Source organism: Anomaloglossus baeobatrachus, chromosome 1, assembly GCF_048569485.1.
Source record: "Anomaloglossus baeobatrachus isolate aAnoBae1 chromosome 1, aAnoBae1.hap1, whole genome shotgun sequence".
Taxonomy (NCBI): Eukaryota; Metazoa; Chordata; class Amphibia; order Anura; family Aromobatidae; genus Anomaloglossus; species Anomaloglossus baeobatrachus.
The window spans coordinates 223,264,195-223,284,286 of record NC_134353.1 but is presented as its reverse complement, the minus strand read 5'-3'; the positions used below and the strand labels follow the sequence as shown (position 1 = coordinate 223,284,286).

At 40.3% G+C, this 20,092-nt stretch overlaps 1 protein-coding gene across 5 annotated transcripts in view; it reads right to left on the bottom strand.

The window, feature by feature from the left end:
- The window catches only part of INPP4B (inositol polyphosphate-4-phosphatase type II B), a 1,087,411-nt gene that overhangs the window by 259,901 nt on the left and 807,418 nt on the right, over positions 1–20,092 (bottom strand). For all 5 annotated transcript variants that reach the window (XM_075348265.1, XM_075348236.1, XM_075348245.1 and 2 more), the window contains 2 exons: positions 10,180–10,310; positions 3,552–3,656 (listed from right to left, as the gene is read on the bottom strand). In XM_075348265.1, coding sequence (XP_075204380.1) covers positions 3,552–3,656; positions 10,180–10,310 — 236 coding nt within the window. The remainder of the gene's footprint in view (positions 1–3,551; positions 3,657–10,179; positions 10,311–20,092) is intronic.

The window sequence follows — 20,092 nt, the reverse complement described above, 5'->3', positions numbered from 1 at the left end:
CCAACAAAGTCCTCTGAGAATTCAAAATATAAACGCCACTGAAGGGTCCAAGTTAAAACGCCTTCAGATGGAAAGCTGAAGCGTTGCCCCCAGAAGGGTAAACAAAATTCCAGATTTTTTCCTCTTACACCCCTTGAGTGCTCCCTCAACATTTTATCTAGATTTAAACTGTAGAGTAAAAATATATTCCTGGAAATACTGGGACGTTCAAGGCAGCACAAGTTCTTAAGCTGGTGTCACACTAAGCGACAGCGACAACGACGTCGCTGTTACGTCACCATTTTCGGTGACGTAACAGCGACCTTGTAAGTCGCTGTTATGATCGCTGCTTAGCTGTCAAACACAGCAGAAGCAGCGATCATAACGTCGCTGTGCTACATGTGCAGAGAGCAGGGAGCCGCGCTTAGCGCTGGCTCCTTGCTCTCCTACAGTACACATCGGGTTAATTAACCCGATGTATGCTGCAGCTACATGTCACAGTGCAGAGAGCAAGGAGCCGCGCGCACTGCTTAGCGCTGGCTCCTTGCTCTCCTTGCTACAGTATACATCGGGTTAATTACCCGATGCGTACTGCAGCCACATGTCACAGTGCAGGAGCCGGCACTGGCAGCAAGAGCTGAGGCTGGTAACCAGCGTAAACATTGGGTAACCAGGGAAAGGTCTTCCCTTGGTTACCCGATGTTTACGCTGGTTACAGCTTACCGCAGCTGCCAGTGCCGGCTCCTGATCGCTTCATTTCGTCGCTCTCTCGCTGTCACACACAGCGATGTGTGTGTCACAGCGGGAGAGTGACGACCAAAAAATGAAGCTGGACATTCAGCAACGACCGGCGACCTCACAGCAGGGGCCAGGTCGTTGCTGGATGTCACACACAGCGACAGCGACGGGACGTCGCTGCAACGTCACAGAAAATGGTGACGTAGGAGCGACGTCGTTGTCGTCGTCGTTATGTGTGACACCAGCTTTATTCTTAACTGATAAGGAAATTGTGAATAAAGTGGAAGTGGAGCAGAGATACAAAATGTCAATGTTCAACTGCTACTCTACAAAGCAAAACATTTCTGTTTTGTGGCTTCATTAGTATAATAATTTCTGATTTTCCAAAGATATAACAAACTTTACAAAAAACTCCCAACAACTCCTCGATCCCAGAGCTGCACACAGTAAAGGTTTATCTGACCTGAACATTTCACCTCAATGTATAACATACAGAATTCACAACCAGATTTTGTACAATATCTCTAAGATGACTATATAAATGCCTAAACATCGCCATAGACTTGATATTAATTTTAATTATTTCACTCTTGATGCTGAATTATTATGTTTATATGCTGAATTATTGTTTTTTTGTAATCTAATTAAAAAAAAGTTTCCCCATTTTTGCTTGCCTATTTATTATTCAATTGTTTTGTTGCTATTTCCAAAACTAAATGATATAAAACATTACATATTATAAAAAAAAGTGGAGACAATTTCTAGACTTTTAATTTCATACATCGTATATATTCGAGTATAAGCCGACCCGAGTATAAGCCGAGGTCTCTAATTTTACCACAAAAAAACAGGGAAAACTTATTGACTCGAGTATAAGCCTAGGGTGGAAAATGCAGCAGCTACTAGTAAATTTAAAAGATAAAAATATATACAGTACCAAGAAAATGTAATGTGCCCATCCTTGTCCTATGTAGTAATGTGGCCATATTGTCCCCTGTAGTATTTTGCCCATATGGTCCCCTGTAGTAATGTGGCCATATTGTCCCCTGTAGCAATGTGGCCATATTGTCCCCTGTAGTAATGTGGCCATATTGTCTCCTGTGATAATGTGCCCTGTAGTAGTGCTCCATCCATGTGCCTCATCCTGTAGTAATGTGCCTCATAGTATTGTAATATAGTAATGTCCTCATTTCGGTCCCCGATTATGCCATTGTTGACAACACACACAAAAATAATATTCTCCCCTGTCCTCTGTTCCTGCGGTGCCCTCTTACCTGCTTCTTGCGGACAACAGTCACACAGACCCTTCAATGATTGCATCCGATGCACGTTGCCATAGGCGCTTTACGGCAACACCGCAAAGCATTCAACTGTAGTAAAGTGATGATGGCAGTGGCTGTCCCGTGCAGTGTGTACCAGCTGCGATCACCAAGGGATCTATGTGCCTGCTGTCTGCAAGAAGCAGATAAGAGGACACTGCAAGAACGGAGGACAGGTGAGAATATTTTTTTGTGGGAACCTCACTCGAGTATAAGCCAAGGGTGCGTTTTCAGCATAAAAAAATGGGCTGAAAAACTCAGCTTATACTTGAGTATATATGGTATTCTATTTTGCATATATCTTAGCACTTACAGAGTGCTGCTGTATTCTTTTGCTTGTGTTTTGTGTAATTATAGTAGATGGCACCTGTTCACACTTGGTATGTTCTATTTGGAGATACACTTTTTTTTCCAGTATGTAATTTGGTGGTATAGACAGCTTCCTGTTCTGACTGTGCTCTCCTCCCATCAGCCCCAGGGTGGTTTTAATTAGTGCAAGATACTACCTGCTTAAATATTCATAGATTTTTAGTCTAGGAAAGGCATGCAACTAAGATAGGGTCTCATCAAAGAAAGGTCTCCTTGCTGTGGTTGATGGGCACACATGAATTGGCCAATTACCAACTAAGTACCTTCATTTTTCTAAAGTATATTCTATATAGCATTTATGCAGTTTAAATTTCAAGTATTCTATTTTTGCATATAACTTAGCACTTACAATGCTGCTGTATTCTTTTAGTTATGTTGCGTGTAGTTATAGTAGCTGGCACCATTCACACTTGCTATGTTCTATTTGAGATGCAGTTTTTGGGGGGGTTTTTTCTGTACGTATTGGAAGTATAGACAGCCTCTTGTTCTGACTGTGCTCTCCTCCCATCAGCTCCAAGGTAGTTTTAATTAGTGTCAGATGCCACCTGCCCATATATTTGCACATTTTTAGTCCAGGAGAGGCATGAAATTCGGATAAGGTCCCATAAAAGAAGGTCACCTTGCTGTGGTAGATGGGCACACTTGAATTGGCCAATTTGTGTGCTAAGTACCTTCCTGATTCTAACGTATATTCTATATAGCATTTATGCAGTTTAAATTTCATATATTCCATGTTTGCATATATCTTAGCACTTACAGAATGCTTTTGTATTCTTTTGCATGTGTTTCGTGTGGTTATAGCAGCTGGCACCTGTTCACACTTGCTATGTTCTGTATGGAGATGCAGTTTTCTTTCAGTATGTATTGGAGGTATAGATGGCCTCATGTTCTGACCACTCTCCTCCCATGAGCCCAGTGGTTCATGGGCACATATATCATCATAAAGGTAGATAATCCAGGTACTAAGTTCAGCTAGCACCAGGGATCTGTTATGATATTTACTCTGGCAGTCATCTTTCTTCCATGTACGCCTCTGCTTACGTCAGTGACATAATCTCACCGATTGTGCAATAAATGTAATTTGTCAACGCTTTAACATTACCATAATCTTTAGGAAGCTCTTTTTTTTCAGATCAACAACTTTACCTTTTAACTTTTGGCTGTGAACACGCATTCTTTGTAAATGGAGATTAATTGGAACAAATTCTAGACTCTTTTCTCCTTTCGTGCAGCTGGATTTGAAAGAAGACCCTGGGGAAAAGAGCAAGCGAATTAGAAAAAACTGTAAGCATCACCCCGTTCGGCAGCAAACAGATGGGTATTTTTCTTTTTTTTTGTAATTATTTCTTCTCTTAAGTCTGAGCAGGGTGCGTGCATTGTATCTCTCTAGTTCAGCTTTACATTTTATTGTGTACTGGAATCTTAAGAAATGAAAAGATTTTTATTGCAGCGTCGCAGCGTGCACCTTCTCGGTAATCTACGGAGCAGTATTTAATGTGCAGATATGCTAATGTATTTTAAGTGACAGACAACCCCTGCTGCCTACAACAGGGACCCAGCATGGTGAAAATGATGGCACATTTATCACGCATTATGTTTTGGCTGCACGTAAAATATAGCATTATAGAAAGCCAAAAGCTGAAGTACAACTCATTTTTATTGACCTGTCACACTAAGAATAATGAACGCACAGCCCTCACTTCTGTATTTCACTTCTTGGTGTATTATCCCGCTCCCTGAGACTCTTGAGGATTTTTCCAGTGATATGCGTTTATGAAATAGTTTTTCAGTGTGATTTCACGGTAATAGAAGAATAGTGCTGCTGCATGATACCTGGCGTGCATCCACCGGGCCCAGTCTTACGAGTCCCCCCACCACCACCACCACTGCAGTCTTTACACTCAGGGGATACACACAACTGTAATTCTATCCAGTCAGCATAATCATAACATAATAGCTTTTTAGCAAATGCATTTCCTTGATGATGTCAACACTTTTAAAGAAAACAATGAAAGCACTACTTCTATCCCTCTAAAAGCCTACTGTCCCAGATCACATCCCTCAATCGCAGCTATTTTAAGCGTAGTGGCACCCTAGGGTCTTAACCACATATTCACATGCCTAATCCTCTACTTGCTCGAAAAGGAGGCAACCACCACCTCTAAATAAGACCAGAAGAATTTTATTCTTTTTTTTTCTTTCTCATTCGTTCAAGAGATCTTGGGGATTCCATTCAGCGTTCATGTGAAGTGTAGGACAAAACAATGTTTTCCACGTTAACATTTATTTACCGTGAGCAGGGCATTTTTTGCTGATAGGAACACAACGTGATTTGCAATTAGAAAATAAAAGAAGCGTTTAACGCTCCAGAAGAGCTGAAAAATAAGGTATAATAAACATCATGAATAGAAAAAAAGATGGGCTATTCAAGGTAGAAAAATCACTCGCTTGAGAACAAATGAGTCATAACAATTTGACGTTTGCCTGAACGTCTTGAAAACATCAATGTGGCTCAGATCTTAGAAAGACTTATATTCTGTATATTTTATATTACTTTCTTATTTTAATGTGTTTTATGAAAGCTATACAAATGTAACATGTATTAGTCCTAATTAAGCAGAAAATTATCCATTCTAGGCAACTGCGTGCTTCACATACAGTTAGGTCCAGAAATATTTGGACAGTGACCGAATCTTCATGATTTGGGCTCTGCATGACATGTTTTTGGTTTAAAATGAAACATTCAATAGAAGTGTAGGCTTTCAGGTTTAATTAAAGGGGTTGAACGTCTATGGTCTTGATCTGATGCCTCCTCTCTTCTTGCAATTCCTGTACTACTTCCCTGCTTCGTATGAATGACGAATGCTATGACATCCACACAGTGTCTTCCATTGCGCTCCTGCGCATTCACACGTCTCTCTGTCCTGCAGATGGCAGAGAGTATTGTAGTGCACATGTGTGGGTGCTCTTTGGCCTTTTCCCGCACCTGCGCTTTAACCCTAGAACGCATACCTGGGGTCTCACAGACCTGCTAGGTTACTTGTTTTCTATAGTTGATTTCTATGGTTGCACGTTCTAGGGTTAAAGTACTTTACTCTCACCTAAGCATGCGCAGAAGCATGATGAGATGATATATTGTGTATAACTTAGGACGCATCAACGCGAAGTGAGAAGGAGAGTAGTGTCGGATCAAGACCAGCGATGCCCATTGCACTGAACCGCACCACAGTGAGTATAATAAAAGGTCTTTTTTACATTATGCTAATTGGCTTGGGGACATATAGACAGAATTCTAGAATACTGTGCATATTAAGGGTATACAGGTGGTGGCCGCAGGTTACAGGGTTCAAATCTGGTGACAGGTTCCCTTTCAAACCTCACTGACAGCAGCCAAGGAGTGTGTGTATATCTGTCCATGGAGAAAACTAAGGCAGAAAACAAGCGCAATAGGGTCTTAACTGGTTACAATAGGGTAGAGATGAGATTATTGTCTCCTCACCTGGGATAGTTGTGTGTGACGCAACTGCTAATTTGAGTGTGACAGGCAGTAGCAGGTCTTCATGTAATGCACACCAAAATAGGAGATGATGAGAATAAAATGCGGTTCCTCTGCGATGCCCAATGAACAAGAAGGTCTCCATATGAATTAAGTTGAAACTGGTTTATTTGTCTAAGCGTTTCAAGGCAATCTAGCTCCTTCCTCAGGACAAAACAAATACTATGATACTAAATATTATGGTTCTGTCCTGAGGAAGGTGCTAGATACTATGGTTTTGTCCTGATTAAGGGGCTAGATTGCCTTGAAACATGTAGCCAATTTCAACTTAATCCATTTGGAGTCCTTTTCGACCATTGAGGTAGCACAGAGGAACCATATTTTTTCCTGATTAGCTCCTATTTCTGTCCATGGGGCTCATAATACTGAATAAATCAAGATGTTTAGAAATTTCTAATTCACCATTTGTGCATATATCACCGGCAAGAAAAAGTAGTCAATATAAAAATTTTAACCTTTATTAATAGTAAAGTATAAAAATAGACAGGATGTCACAAGGAAGCAGGTCCCCCAGAAGGGGTTAAAAATATCAATCTTATTATTATGTTGGGAACACCATAAATTTCACATAATTATTATAATAATTATTAATATTAATATTGCCCCATATAAAAACCAACAGTAATGGTATAATTATAAGTACGCATATATTAACACAAGTGTGTTTCAAAGATACAGAATTCAAAGAGATCTGATGGCAACAAAATAACAGACCAAAACATATACCTATGGGGCAAAATAGAATGCAAACAAGTGTCTCACACCCTCTCCGACGCACGTTTCGCACTGTGTAGTGATTTTTCCAGGAAAATCTTTGAAACACACTTGTGTTAATATATGCGTACTTATAATTATACCATTACTGTTGGTTTTTATATGGGGCAATATTAATATTAATAATTATTATAATAATTATGTGAAATTTATGGTGTTCCCAACATAATAATAAGATTGATATTTTTAACCCCTTCTGGGGGACCTGCTTCCTTGTGACATCCTGTCTATTTTTATACTTTACTATTAATAAAGGTTAAAATTTTTATATTGACTACTTTTTCTTGCCGGTGATTTATCATTCAGTTGTTGATTTTTCTCAAACAAAAAAATCTTTTTTGGTGTTGATGATTTGTGTATATATGCTTAACTGTCTAAAGGTTTTCATAATTCCACAATTTATTCTCCTTGGTGTTGCAGTTTGAATGCTCAGGACTGCATTAGGGAACTGGAAACAGAATGAAGTAAAAAAGAATGAAGTCTAATTAAATATGAGTGCTATTTCTGAATTATAGTGTGAGATTCCTGTTATCCAAGTCTTAGGTGCTAAAATCTTATAATTTAAAAGTTTGGCATTTGTAGTGAATGTCACTCTTCCTTATTAATGTGTAACTGTATAGGAAATGTAGCTCCTAATCATTTTATGAAATACCACTCAAAGAAATGCCATAAAAATAACAGTTATGTGAAATGTAATGTCCAACAATTAGGTTTTTTCAATTTAAAAAAATTGGTGCCCAAATGATTGCCTACAAATAAAACAAACAACACAGATAGTACTCACCTTTGTTTGATTTAGCACCTACTTTATAACAGAGATTGTGTCTCCGTGTAATGGCTGCAGATGTGACATCATAACTGCAGATCACAACACCACTGCAGGCAATCACTGAGGTTAGTGGCTCATATTGTTTACATCAAACCCTAGAAAACCTGGTAGTGATTTGTACTGCCGTCATGATGTCATCAGCTAATATAAGAGACATGACCAGTGTTGGAGAGCAGGCGCCCGATCTAGGGAGGGTGAGTACTATCTGTGTTTATTCATTCACAAGTAATCATTTGATATAGAATTTTTAACGTGAAACTCTAACTTTTGCTACATTATATTGGGTCTAACTGCTATTTTTCTGATATTGGTTTGGGTGGTATGTAATGTAATGATTAGGAGTAAGATTTCTTATACAATGACATGATTGAGGGAGAGTGACATATACAGTGTCCATTTTAGGACATGATCATATATCAGTGTCAAATATCAGAAATACCTTGTTTGATCACTGATGACTGACAACTGGATCACTGACAACTGATCACTGACAAATGATACCTGATCACTGATAACTGATACCTGATCACTGACAACTGATACCTGATCACTGACAACTGATACCTGATCACTGATACCTGATCACTGACAACTGATACCTGATCACTGACAACTGATACCTGATCACTGACAACTGATACCTGATCACTGATACCTGATCACTGACAACTGATACCTGATCACTGATACCTGATCACTGATACCTGATCACTGATACCTGATCACTGACAACTGATCACTGATTACTGATAACTGATACCTGATAACTGACAACTGATACCTGATCATTGACCACTGACACCTGATCACTGACTTCTGATACCTGACATTTTTTTCCTATGATATATTACTACACAAATATGAAATCCAATAAATAATGAACCTATAGCTTAATGGTAAGGCATCTGTGTCACACATAGCATTATCCTTTCAAATTTAAAAAAAAAAAAAAATAATGCACCCATCCACTAGGGGGATTAGAACCCAGAGCTCTGGCCTTTCCCACTGACCTCCTCCAAGCCAAATGCAAATGATATGTGAGTCTGATCAGTGAGTGGTGGATATGTGAGAATGTCACTTCTCAAGTCTCAGACTGAAAATCAGGATTAGAGCACAATACTTGCTTGGTTAATCTCATAGGGCAAAAAGACAGCTTCCCCCCTCCATGTCTCCAGTGCATGGCTGAGTGGTAAGGTTGCTTCATCTGGAGTGTGCTACATGGGTTCAATTCCAGGAGTGGAAGAAAAATTAATTTTTCCTTTTTTTTAAATTCTTCTGCTCACACACAAATTGCAGTGATAACTGATATGTGACATGTGAAGAAGTCAGAAGTCACATCTCAGACATGAGAATGACTTATAGACGCTGAGTGTTTGCATGTGTACCCTCATAACTACGGGAAATCACTGTCTAGAATCACTTTGTCCTGTGGAGGCGTGGTTAAGGTCACAGGATAGGTTCATTATTTATTGGATTTCATATTTGGGTAGCAATATATCATAGGAAAAAAAAATGTCAGGTATCAGAAGTCAGTGATCAGGTGTCAGTGGTCAGTGAACATGTATCAGTTGTCAGTGGTCAGTTATCAGTGATCAGGTATCAGTTGTCAGTGATCAGGTATCAGTTGTCAATTATTAGGTATCAGTGATTAGGTATGAGTTGTCAGTGATCAGGTATCAGTTGTCAATGATCAGGTATCAGTTGTTGGTGATCAGGTATCAGTTGTCAATGATCAGGTATCAGTTGTCAGTGATCAGGTATCAGTTGTCAGTGATCAGGTATCAGTTGTCAATTATTAGGTATCAGTGATTAGGTATGAGTTGTCAGTGATCAGGTATCAGTTGTCAATGATCAGGTATCAGTTGTTGGTGATCAGGTATCAGTTGTCAGTGATCAGGTTTCAGTTGTCAGTGATCATGTATCAGTTGTCAATGATCAGGTATCAGTTGTCAGTGATCAGGTATCAGTTGTCAGTGATCATGTATCAGTTGTCAATGATCAGGTATCAGTTGTCAGTGATCAGGTATCAGTTGTCAGTGATCATGTATCAGTTGTCAATGATCAGGTATCAGTTGTCAATGATCAGGTATCAATTGTCAATGATCAGGTATCAGTTGTCAATGATCAGTTGTCAGTGATCCAGTTGTCAGTTATCAATGATCAAAGTATTTCTGATGTTTGACACTGATATATGATCATGTCCTAAAATGGACACTGTAGACATATACTATGAAAGCCAAAGAAAACTAACTTTTTGAATTTTAAGATTTTAGCCCCTAATATCTAATTTTAGAGAAACACACTGATTAAGAAATAGTGCTACCATTAATAGATTACTTTAAGACCACCAGAACTACCCTTTTAAAACTATAACATATATAGAATAGTAGCATGATGCATGTAATAGTATTGTATGTTACCCATTTCAGGGATGCCAGTCATGAATGTGGTGAATCTGTCTACAGAGCAAACATTTTTGGCTCATCTTGACAATAGAAGATCAATGTTTTCCTCTCAGAAAACCTCTAAATTCAAAATGAAAAAATGTGCACTCTGAGAGAATACTATAAAAAGATATACTTTATTATTGGCTTTATTGTTGCATAGTTTGTTACCTGTATATTTTTCAAGCTCTGCAAGGCTTTCCTTGTACTCTGACAACATTTCTTCATAATGATTTATAACACTTTGCCGTAGATTGTCCCAGTGTGGAGAGAGGTCCCCGAGTTCCTTCAGTTCCTCAATTCTGAAAAATATCATCATCAGTATAAATATTGATTATTGTTCACATAACTAAAATTCACATTTCATGCTTTAAGATATCCATTCAAATTACTCATATTGCAAGGTCTGCTATTTACTGAGACAAATATGTCAACGAGATTAGTAACTATGGTATGGGGTAAGGCAATTAGCAGTACCTAATAGCAAATGAACCGAAGCATTGGCAGAAAAATATAGTGACCCTTGTATGATTAGGGGAGATCTGCACTGGCACCTAACATCAAACACAGTGACGTTTGGGCAGAAGAAGTGAGTGAACCTAGTACAAGTATTGAAGATCTGTAGAACCACCTAGGAGCAGCCACAGTAAAGTATGGGTAGAAGAGATGACCTTAGTATAGTGAAGAGAGATCAGTAGGACCATCTAGCAGCGAATGGATTGAAGTATGGGCAGAAGAAAAAAGTGAACCTAGTTCAGATAGGCAAGATCTCTAGGACCAACTAGCAGCAAACACAGTAAACTATGAGTAGAAGAGAATGACCTTCATATGACGAAGAGAGATCAGTAGGGCCTAGCAGCAAATGCAGTGAAGTATGGGCAGAAGAAGTGAGTGAACCTAGTACAAGTAGGGAACATCTGTAGGACCACCTAGCAATAAACACCATAATAAATGAGTAGAAGAGAGTGACCTTCATATGATGAAGAGAGATCAGTAGGACCTAGCAGCAATTGCAGTGAATTATGGGCAGAAGACATTTGTGACCCAAGCATGGGTAGGAGAGATCAAAAGAGGTAATGTGGATGCACTTGCCTTCCCCACGCGTTACGCCACCGAATGTTTTATCTGTCCTGGTATCAATACCAAGCGTCATTTTCAGTCACATGACTGTATTATCAGCTGAGTGCATCAGTCTGACACGCATGCAGTGTATTATGGGTCCAGGACATCACTTGTGCTTTAGGTGATGTCATTTCTGGTCACCTGACCGGATCAATGCATTCCACTGTGGAACGCACGCTGCTATCAGGATTCTGATGGCACACAGGATTTGCAGGTGATACTAATACCTTATTTGGACCTGTGAGTGATTCCTCTTAACATGTGCATGTGATTTATGATTACTCTTACAGATATATACAGTATATATGCTTTGATACTGGGCTTATGTTAGTACACTCCTGATGAAGCCACATTCGGTGGCGTAACACGTGGGGCGGGCAGGTGCACCACATTACCTCTTTCACAATCCAGACCATGGTATTGTATTGCAGGCTTGTATTGCAGGCATTCCTTGCACTGTACCTTTCTAACATGATTGAAATATATATTACTATGTATCTACACTTTTTGGCTGTATATGGTTGATAGCTTGTATTGCTCTGTTATTGAGGTATTGGTGTGTAAGTACCCTTTGTTATATGGGGGATCCTTTCCTTCTTTGAGTCCTTCCCATTTTTTAATGGACCACCATTTTGGGTGTTTTAACATTCTGCACTTAATAAACTTGTTCACTTTTTGCATTCAGCAAGTGTTTTGTGGTCGTCCATTTAAATTCTGGATTTCCAGTGCATTTATGGTCAAGCTGTACCCTATTTCCTATAAATTTTGTGTGGCATTTGTCTGTTTATATATGGATGGTAGCATGCTTCTATTTTGATTTGGGTGGTGCCATCTCTAATAGGTTGTATTTATGCATAGAATCATAGGCAGAAGAATTTAGTGACCCTAGTATGATTAGACGAGATTAGTAGGACAACAAATGCAGGGAAGTATGGGCAGAAGAAGTGAGTGAACCAAGTACATGTAGGGAAGATCAGTTGAACCACCTAACAGGAAACACAGTAAAGTATATGTAGAAGAAGAGAGTGACGAGGAGAGATCAGTAGGACCATCTAGCAGCAAATGCAGAGAAGTATAGGCAGAAGAAGTGAGTGACCCTAGGATGATTAGGGGAGATCAGTAGGAACATTTAGCAGTCAATGCAGTGTAGTATGGGTAGAAGAAGGGAATGACCTTAGCATGATTAGAGAGGATTAGTAGGTCTACTTTGCAGCAAATGTAGTGAAGAATAGACATTTTAAAAATTACAAAAAAGGAAAATAAGCTGATGCAAAACGTAGGGTACCTTTGAAGATTTATGTGTTCAGAAAACTTTGACCAAGGTTTCAGACCTTAATTAGCCTGTAAGGGTTATGGCTTGTTCACTATTATCATTAGGAAAGGCCAGATGATGCACATTTTACAGCTTTATAAAAACCCATAGAAACAAGAGAACAACGAGTATATGTGCAAAAATAGACAAATTTTTATTTCACATGAAAAAAACCCCAATAGACAATTAAAAACATGATTAAAACATCACCAAAATGAGTCATCTGGGGGGGATGTAAAGATTGTTACACCGACAGAATTGTTACACTGACGAAATTGTTACACAGACAGGGTTATTCCCAGAGCAACCCGAGGGTCATTCAAAAGTGCAAAGGATAAGGTAAATCCTAAAATAAATCGGCCACAGTGTCTCTAAATGCAATTTGAAATCTAGTCGGGCGGATCTGAGACCCTTAAGGCCGCTTTACACACTGCGATATCGGTACCGATATCGGCAGCATGCGTACCCGCCCCCATCGGTTATGCGACACGGGCAAATCTCTGCCTGTGTCGCACAACATCGCCCGGACCCGTCACACGGACTTACCTTCCCTGCGACATTGCTGTGACCGGCGAACCGCCTCCTTTCTAAGGGGGCGGTTCGTTCAGCGTCACAGCGACGTCACAGCAGCGTCCCTGAACCGCCGCCCAATAGAAGCGGAGGGGCGGAGATGAGCAGGACGTAACATCCCACCCACCTCCTTCCTTCCGCATTGTGGCCGAGAGGCAGGTAAGGAGAGCTTCCTCGTTCCTGCGGCGTCACACGGAGCAATGTGTGCTGCCGCAGGAACGAGGAACAACTTCGTTACTGCTGCCATAACGATATTTGAGAATGTACCCCCATGTCACTGATGAGCAATTTTGCATGTTTTTGCGATGATGCAAAATCGCTCATAGGTGTCACATGCAACGGCATCGCTACAGCGGCCGGATGTGTGTCACAAAATTCGTGACCCCAACGAGATCGCTGTAGCGATCTCGTAGCGTGTAAAGTCCGCTATAGTCTGTGCAAGTTTATCACAAAAATGAAGGGGAGAAGGTGGTGTCAGTTATTAGACACAAACCAGAGCTATATAGTACACAGATAGTTAGGTGAAGCTAAAGTGTCCAAGTGTAGGAGTACAAGCATGCATGTAGGCTCTATATATGTAGGTATACCATTCTTATAAACTTCCCACAAGTGGACAGCATATTACCTGAAACTTGAATATAGCAATATAAACACCTTCACTTAGAAACCCCCCCGTGGGGAACCTGGAAAACATCAACGCGCGTTTCGCATGGTGGAACAGCTTTTTCAAGATGGAGAGGCACGGGGTTTATGCAACAGCTCAAGGTTTATATACCCATATGCTCTAAACTAACAGCTGTGAAGGTGGGAGGGCCAAAAACCGGACATGGAGGAGTATTGAACACATACACGTGATGACGACACTCACGCTGTGGTATGAGGAAGCGTCGCTTAGGTAACCATAACAAGTCGTCTTTGGACTTGAAAGATTCTTGGCTGGCTACAAAAAGTGTTTATAAACTGTGATATTTGTCAAAGAAGTGCTAATAAGTACTAACAATGCAGGGTGCCCAAATTTTTGAATTGGCCCATTTTCCTTTCTTGTAAATTCAACATTGTAAAAGATAAAAATATAATTTTTTTTGCCTAAAATACAAAGGAAATGTGTCATCTTTAAATGTATGCCTTTTAGAGATCACTTCATCTTCAACTTGCTTAAAGGAAATCTATCAGCAGATTTTTACTACCTCATATGAGAACAGCATGATGTAGGCAAAGAGATCCTGAATCCAACAATATATCACTTAGATTACTGGGTGTAGCTGTTCTGACACAATCAGAATATTGCATGCAGCAGAGTCCAGAGGGATGCCCCTACCCACACCAGGCTCTCAATAGAGATTGTACTTTGACAGTGAGGTGTCAATCAGAGGAGGGGGCGTGCACTTGACTTGATAGCCCAAGCAATGATAAGGGTCCTGCTGCTTAAACAAACATAGAAAATAAAGAATAGATCAGACTGTGACAAGACAGGCATCCCTGAACTTTCTGTGTTAACCCCTGCAGCATGCTGGCTTTAGCTTACACTGCAAAAACCTGGTGACAGATTTTCTTTAACTGTTCATAATATCAGTAATTTTGACCAGGGGTGCCCAAACATTTGTATGTCGCTATATACTGTATAATTAATCATTTGAAGATCAATTTAATTTGCTTTTTGGATTTTTGGATCTATGCTATTTTTTTAGCACTTGCAAACATGTTGTTTTTTTTACTCTCAAGTATTTATATTTTTAATTCCAAAAAAAGATTCATAACGGGGCTCTGAATGGTTGCAGCCAAAATCTCAGACTATTGCCTTAGAATTCTAGATTAGGATAGTGTAAAATTCAAACAGCCTCAAAAAAATGATACATTTTACCTAATCTGATTCAAAAGCAAAACCCAAAGAAATGAAATAAAGTTTGTGAACTTGAATTACCGCAAATGGGTGTCCAGGCTAAGACACAAAATCTGCAGTCTATGCAATTGCAAACTGCAGTATTGTGGCTGTGTGTGATAAGCATGCTGTACTGATTTCCCGTGCAACTGGGCAGTCATGTGCCCACATTGAGGATAATTTGCATAGTTGCAGTCACATGCCGACTAGACTCTTCTGAGCGTCTTCAAATAACAAACTGAGAGAAGCAGAGGAAAGTATAAGGGGGGCTTTACACGTTGCAACATCGCTTCCGAAATATCGTCGTGGTCACGTCATTAGTGACGCACATCCGGCGCCGGTAGTGACATCGTAATGTGTAAATCCTAGGTCGGCGATAAACGTTCGCAAAAGCGTTGAAAATCGTTGATCTGTGTAGCGTCGTTCATTTCCATAATGTCGGGTCGACCGCAGGTACGATGTTGTTTGTTGTTCCTGCAGCTCCACACATCGCTGTGTGTAAATCCGCAGGAGCGACAAACATCTCCTTACCTGCGTCCCGACGGCAATGCGGAAGGGAGAAGGTGGGCCGGATGTTATGTCTTGCTCATCTCCACCCCTCCACGTCTATTGGACGGCCAATTAGTGACGTCGCGGTGACGTCGCTGTGACGCCGAATGCACCTCCCCCTTGAAGGAGGGATAGTTCGGCAGTCACAGCGACGTCACCGAGCAGGTATGTGCATGTGAAGCTGCCGTAGCGATAATGTTCGCTACGGCAGCAATCACCACATATCGCATGTGCAACGGGGGCGGGTGCTATCGCGCTCGAGATCGCTAGCCGATGCTAGCGATGTCTCAACGTGTAAAGTACCCCTAATTGGTACTATACAATTGCACACATGCTATTATATGACTATTCAGTCACTCGGGGAACACAGGGAAATCGTGACAGTTTGCCTATAGCGCATTGATAGGATTCGGCAGTTTGCAGTCACAAAGTTTGCCTGCAGAGTTTGTCTCAGAATCCCAGCATGAATATTTTACAAAATGTGACATAACTTTTATATATAAGTCATAACAAAAAAGCCATTTGTTTTTACATTGCCATATCATCACTGAAAAAATCAAAGTCAACGGTAAAAAGATGTGTGATCTAATTTAATTTAGAAGTGAAACTGACTTTAAAAAAACAAACCATTTGTGCTATGTGCACACATTAAGTATTTGCATTTTTTCTGCACCAAAAACCAGAGTGCTGGCAGGAAAAGCAAAGGCCATCTTCATACATGCGCATCAAAAAACGTAGGTTGAAGACCGTCTGTTTTGCCCATTCATGTGTCACCCGTGTGCCATAACTGTGCCGTCCGTGTGACACGTACCAGAATAAAATGCATTCAAGAAATTACTGATTTTTGTGTGTCAAAGTTGTGCAAAGATGATAGATAGATTAGATAGAATAGTCAGATAGACAGACAGATAGATAATAGAAAGAGGGATAGATAGAGGGATAGATAGATAGATACATAGATAGATAGATAGATAGATAGATAGATAGACAGACAACATATATAACATCATAACCACATAACACATTCTGAAATTTCACCCTTTAGTGTCTGTCATGTGGAGCTTATTGTGCAACTTTGTATTAACCTAATAAATTAATTAAACAACGTGATGTCCCCCCATTTGTTTAACCAACGAAGGTAAGGCAGACAACTGAGAGTTCATGTTATCAGACTCGGAAGGTCCATGGTTATTTGGGCCTTCCCAGTGTAAAAATACCAGCCTGCAGTCACTCCAGCATTTGCAAATCAAGAGTTGCTCCAATTCTGACACTTCATCTCAGCTCTTTCAGATGACCTGGTGCATTGGTAATCAGGGTAATGGTCCTTATGGCTGAAGTCAGCTGCGAAGTGTCCAAAAATTCAGCTAACATCAAGCAATGGAAAAAAAATATATTTACAAATGATGTACAGCAATGAATAAATTCTAAAAGTATCATATTTTTCAGATTATAAGACCCACTTTTCCTGCCAGAAATTTGGGAGGAAAATGATGGGTGCGTCTTAGAACCCGAATGTAGCTTACCAGGAAGGGGGAGTGAAGAAGAGAAGTCACAGGAGGCAGCGGCGATGCTGTGGGCGGCATGCTGTGCTGTGGGCGGTACGCTGTGCTGCAGGCGGTGGGCGGTGCGCTGTTCTGTGGGCAGTGTTGGTGCTCGCTGCGGGCGGTGAGGCAGAAGCCGCCATCCTGAAAATGTCGGTGATGCAGGCTTCAAATAATGGTGCCCGGAGTCGGCGCGTGTTCAAATGGAGCTCTTGGCTCAAGATCTCATCTGTGCACGCGCCGCCTCGTCCCATTGATCTCCCAGCAGAGGACTTAAGGAAAATGGTGTCCAAAAGTGGTGAGTGCGCAGATGAGATCTCGGCTTGTCATTGAGCCGATAGCTCAATCTGTGCATGCGCTTATTCTGGGTGCCGTTTTTTTAAAGCTTGTACCGCCAAAAGGTTTCTGGGTGTTACTCCTTCCTCAAAGCAACCGCAGCGAGCATCCATTACACCCGCTGCACCGCCCGCAGCATCCCTACTCCACCACCGCCCCTGCCTCCTGTGACCCCACTCCATCACCGCTGCTGCCTCTCCCCCACCATAAGACACCACCAGATTATAAGACAGACCCCATATTTTTTTTATGTTTTTTTTCTCTAAATTTGGGGTGCGTCTTATAATCCGGTGTGTCTGATAAAGTGAAAACATACGGTATATTTTTATTCCTTGTATCAATATCACAAAAAGTTTAAAAACAAGAGGCGTACTCCTTTTGTTTTTAACCTTTTGTGATATTTGATAAAAGTAATAAATATATACTTTTATATTTTATTCATGGCTATATATCATTTGTGAATTGGTCTTTTTTACATGTTTCCTGGCAGCTGCCTCGACACTTTTTGATTTTTGTTCATGCATACTGGTTAATGTAAACTCTTTTCATTGAAATAAGATCTCAAGAAATTCATGATGAAATTCAGGTTTTGGAGAGTTAAGATGATGTTCCAGAATTTATATTTGAATAAATGTTGATTTTTTTTTTGCTCAAGAATAGATGTATTCTGTTTGTGGGAAAAAAATAAGACATCCCCTGAAAATAAGCCATAGCGCATCTTTCGGATTCAAAAATATAATATAACACCCTGTGTTATTTTTGGGAAACACAGATTCACATGTATACAGAAATTATACATTGAATGCATTTAGCCGCAGCATCAGGCAAGAACATAATTTATATGAAATATTCCTGTGTCTTTGATGCAGAAATCTCAGAAATTCCGTTCAGGCGCTGGCAAATCTGTATGTTCCAGTGAATCACTGCCCAAATATAATAATCTGTTTGGAACTCAGACAAACAGAAAATGAATTTGGGCTAATGTTGCGACTTGGAATTAGATACACTTATTTTTAATGTGGCTTTGAGTGTGAAACAAACCGCCATTTGTTCAGTACATTTGTGTTGGCCCTAGAAAGAGAGACTGTTATTGCAAAATGATTTAATCTTCTACAAACAAGTTCGCACAGCTGAACAATAGACACATTCTGCCTGCAAATTCTATCTGGAAACTTGGAAAAGCTAAAGTCAAAATTTTTTTACTCCAATGTCTTATTTTACTGTCAGTTAACTTCCTAGGTGCTCGAGTAATGAAAGATTATTATGGGGTATGGACCTTTTTTTATCCACCTTTAAGTGTTTTGCCATCTATCACTAGTATGCACTACTTGTACCAGGGATTTTTCTTTTAATATTCAATGTGACTCTATATGACAGTGGTATGGAAATTACAAAACCTTGAGGAAAAGTGATTAACACTAGAACTACTGAGGTAGTCATTTTGACTACTTTGCACTATGTATTTCTATATAGGTGTCACGAGTCCAGTAGTTCTAGTGTTAAAGGGTTATTTCCATCACCAAGATTCCATTCTAATATATAGTAGGCCTAATAATAATATTAATATTAGCAAATACCTCCAATTAGAAATGTAGTATAGTTCTTCTGATTCACTGTCACTTACCTCAAGTTCAGGGCATTGCAGGACTTTAGGTATCCATGCTTACGACCACGCATATAGTCACAGTTAGTTAGTTGCTAGTGCGGACTGGCTACCGGAGGAACTGCAGTAATACCAGTCCTGGCCGCGGTTACCTGCACTGAACTCTGGAGCTCTCACCTGAGCTCCAGAGTGCAGCCTGGACTAAACAGCAGGTTTGCAGGACTGAACTGTGAGCACCGACTGATTCCCCGGCTATCACAGTTTAGTCCATTATAGCTGCGGACAGGCCAGGCTGCACTCCAGAGATCAGGTGAGCGCTCCGGAGTTCAATGCAGGTAACCACAGCCAGGACTGGTATTACTGGCGGTTTCCGGTAATACCGGTCCTGGCTGTGGTAACCTGCAAACAGGCTGGGTTGCACTCCAGAGCTCAGCTGAGAGCTCTGGAGTTCAGTACAGGTAACCGTGGCCAGGACTGGTATTACTGCAGTTCCTCTGGTAGCCAGTCTGATGCTGGTCATAACCAGGGATTTCTAAAGTCCTGCAATGCCCTGAACAAGATGTAAGTGACATAGTGAATCAGAAGAACTATACTACATTTCTAATTGGAGGTATTTGCTGATAATATTATTATTATTATTACTACACCTACTATATATTGGGATAGGATCATGGAGATGGGAATACCCCTTTAAGGGTGTGTGCAGAGGCTACAGTGTATAAGGATCTCTGCTTTTTAAGGTCCCCTCCCCATACATGGATTAATCAGGAGCAGATTGACCAGTAGCATAGTTAAGGGTGAACTGAAGGGATGCATAGGTTTTAAATGGCAAGCTACAGGGAAAGAAGTTGCAGTTGCCTAAGTGCTGCTGATGACAAAAAAAACTCTGCGATTCATCATTTGCAATTTTTCAAGTCTCTATTCCAGCCTTACGATATTCTCTGACTTTATTTGCACCATATGACTTAAAATGGTACACATGGTTAATTAATTTTACTCAAAATAAAATATGCTCTTTATTTTTGTATTCAACCTGTTCCCAAAAATGTTGTTCACGTTTTTCCAAAATTCCAGGAGTACAAAAAAATCAATCCAGGTAGGGATTTGAATATAATTGTGACAAACTTTATGCCTTTTTGAGAAGCAGAACATCATGAACCATCCAAATATAT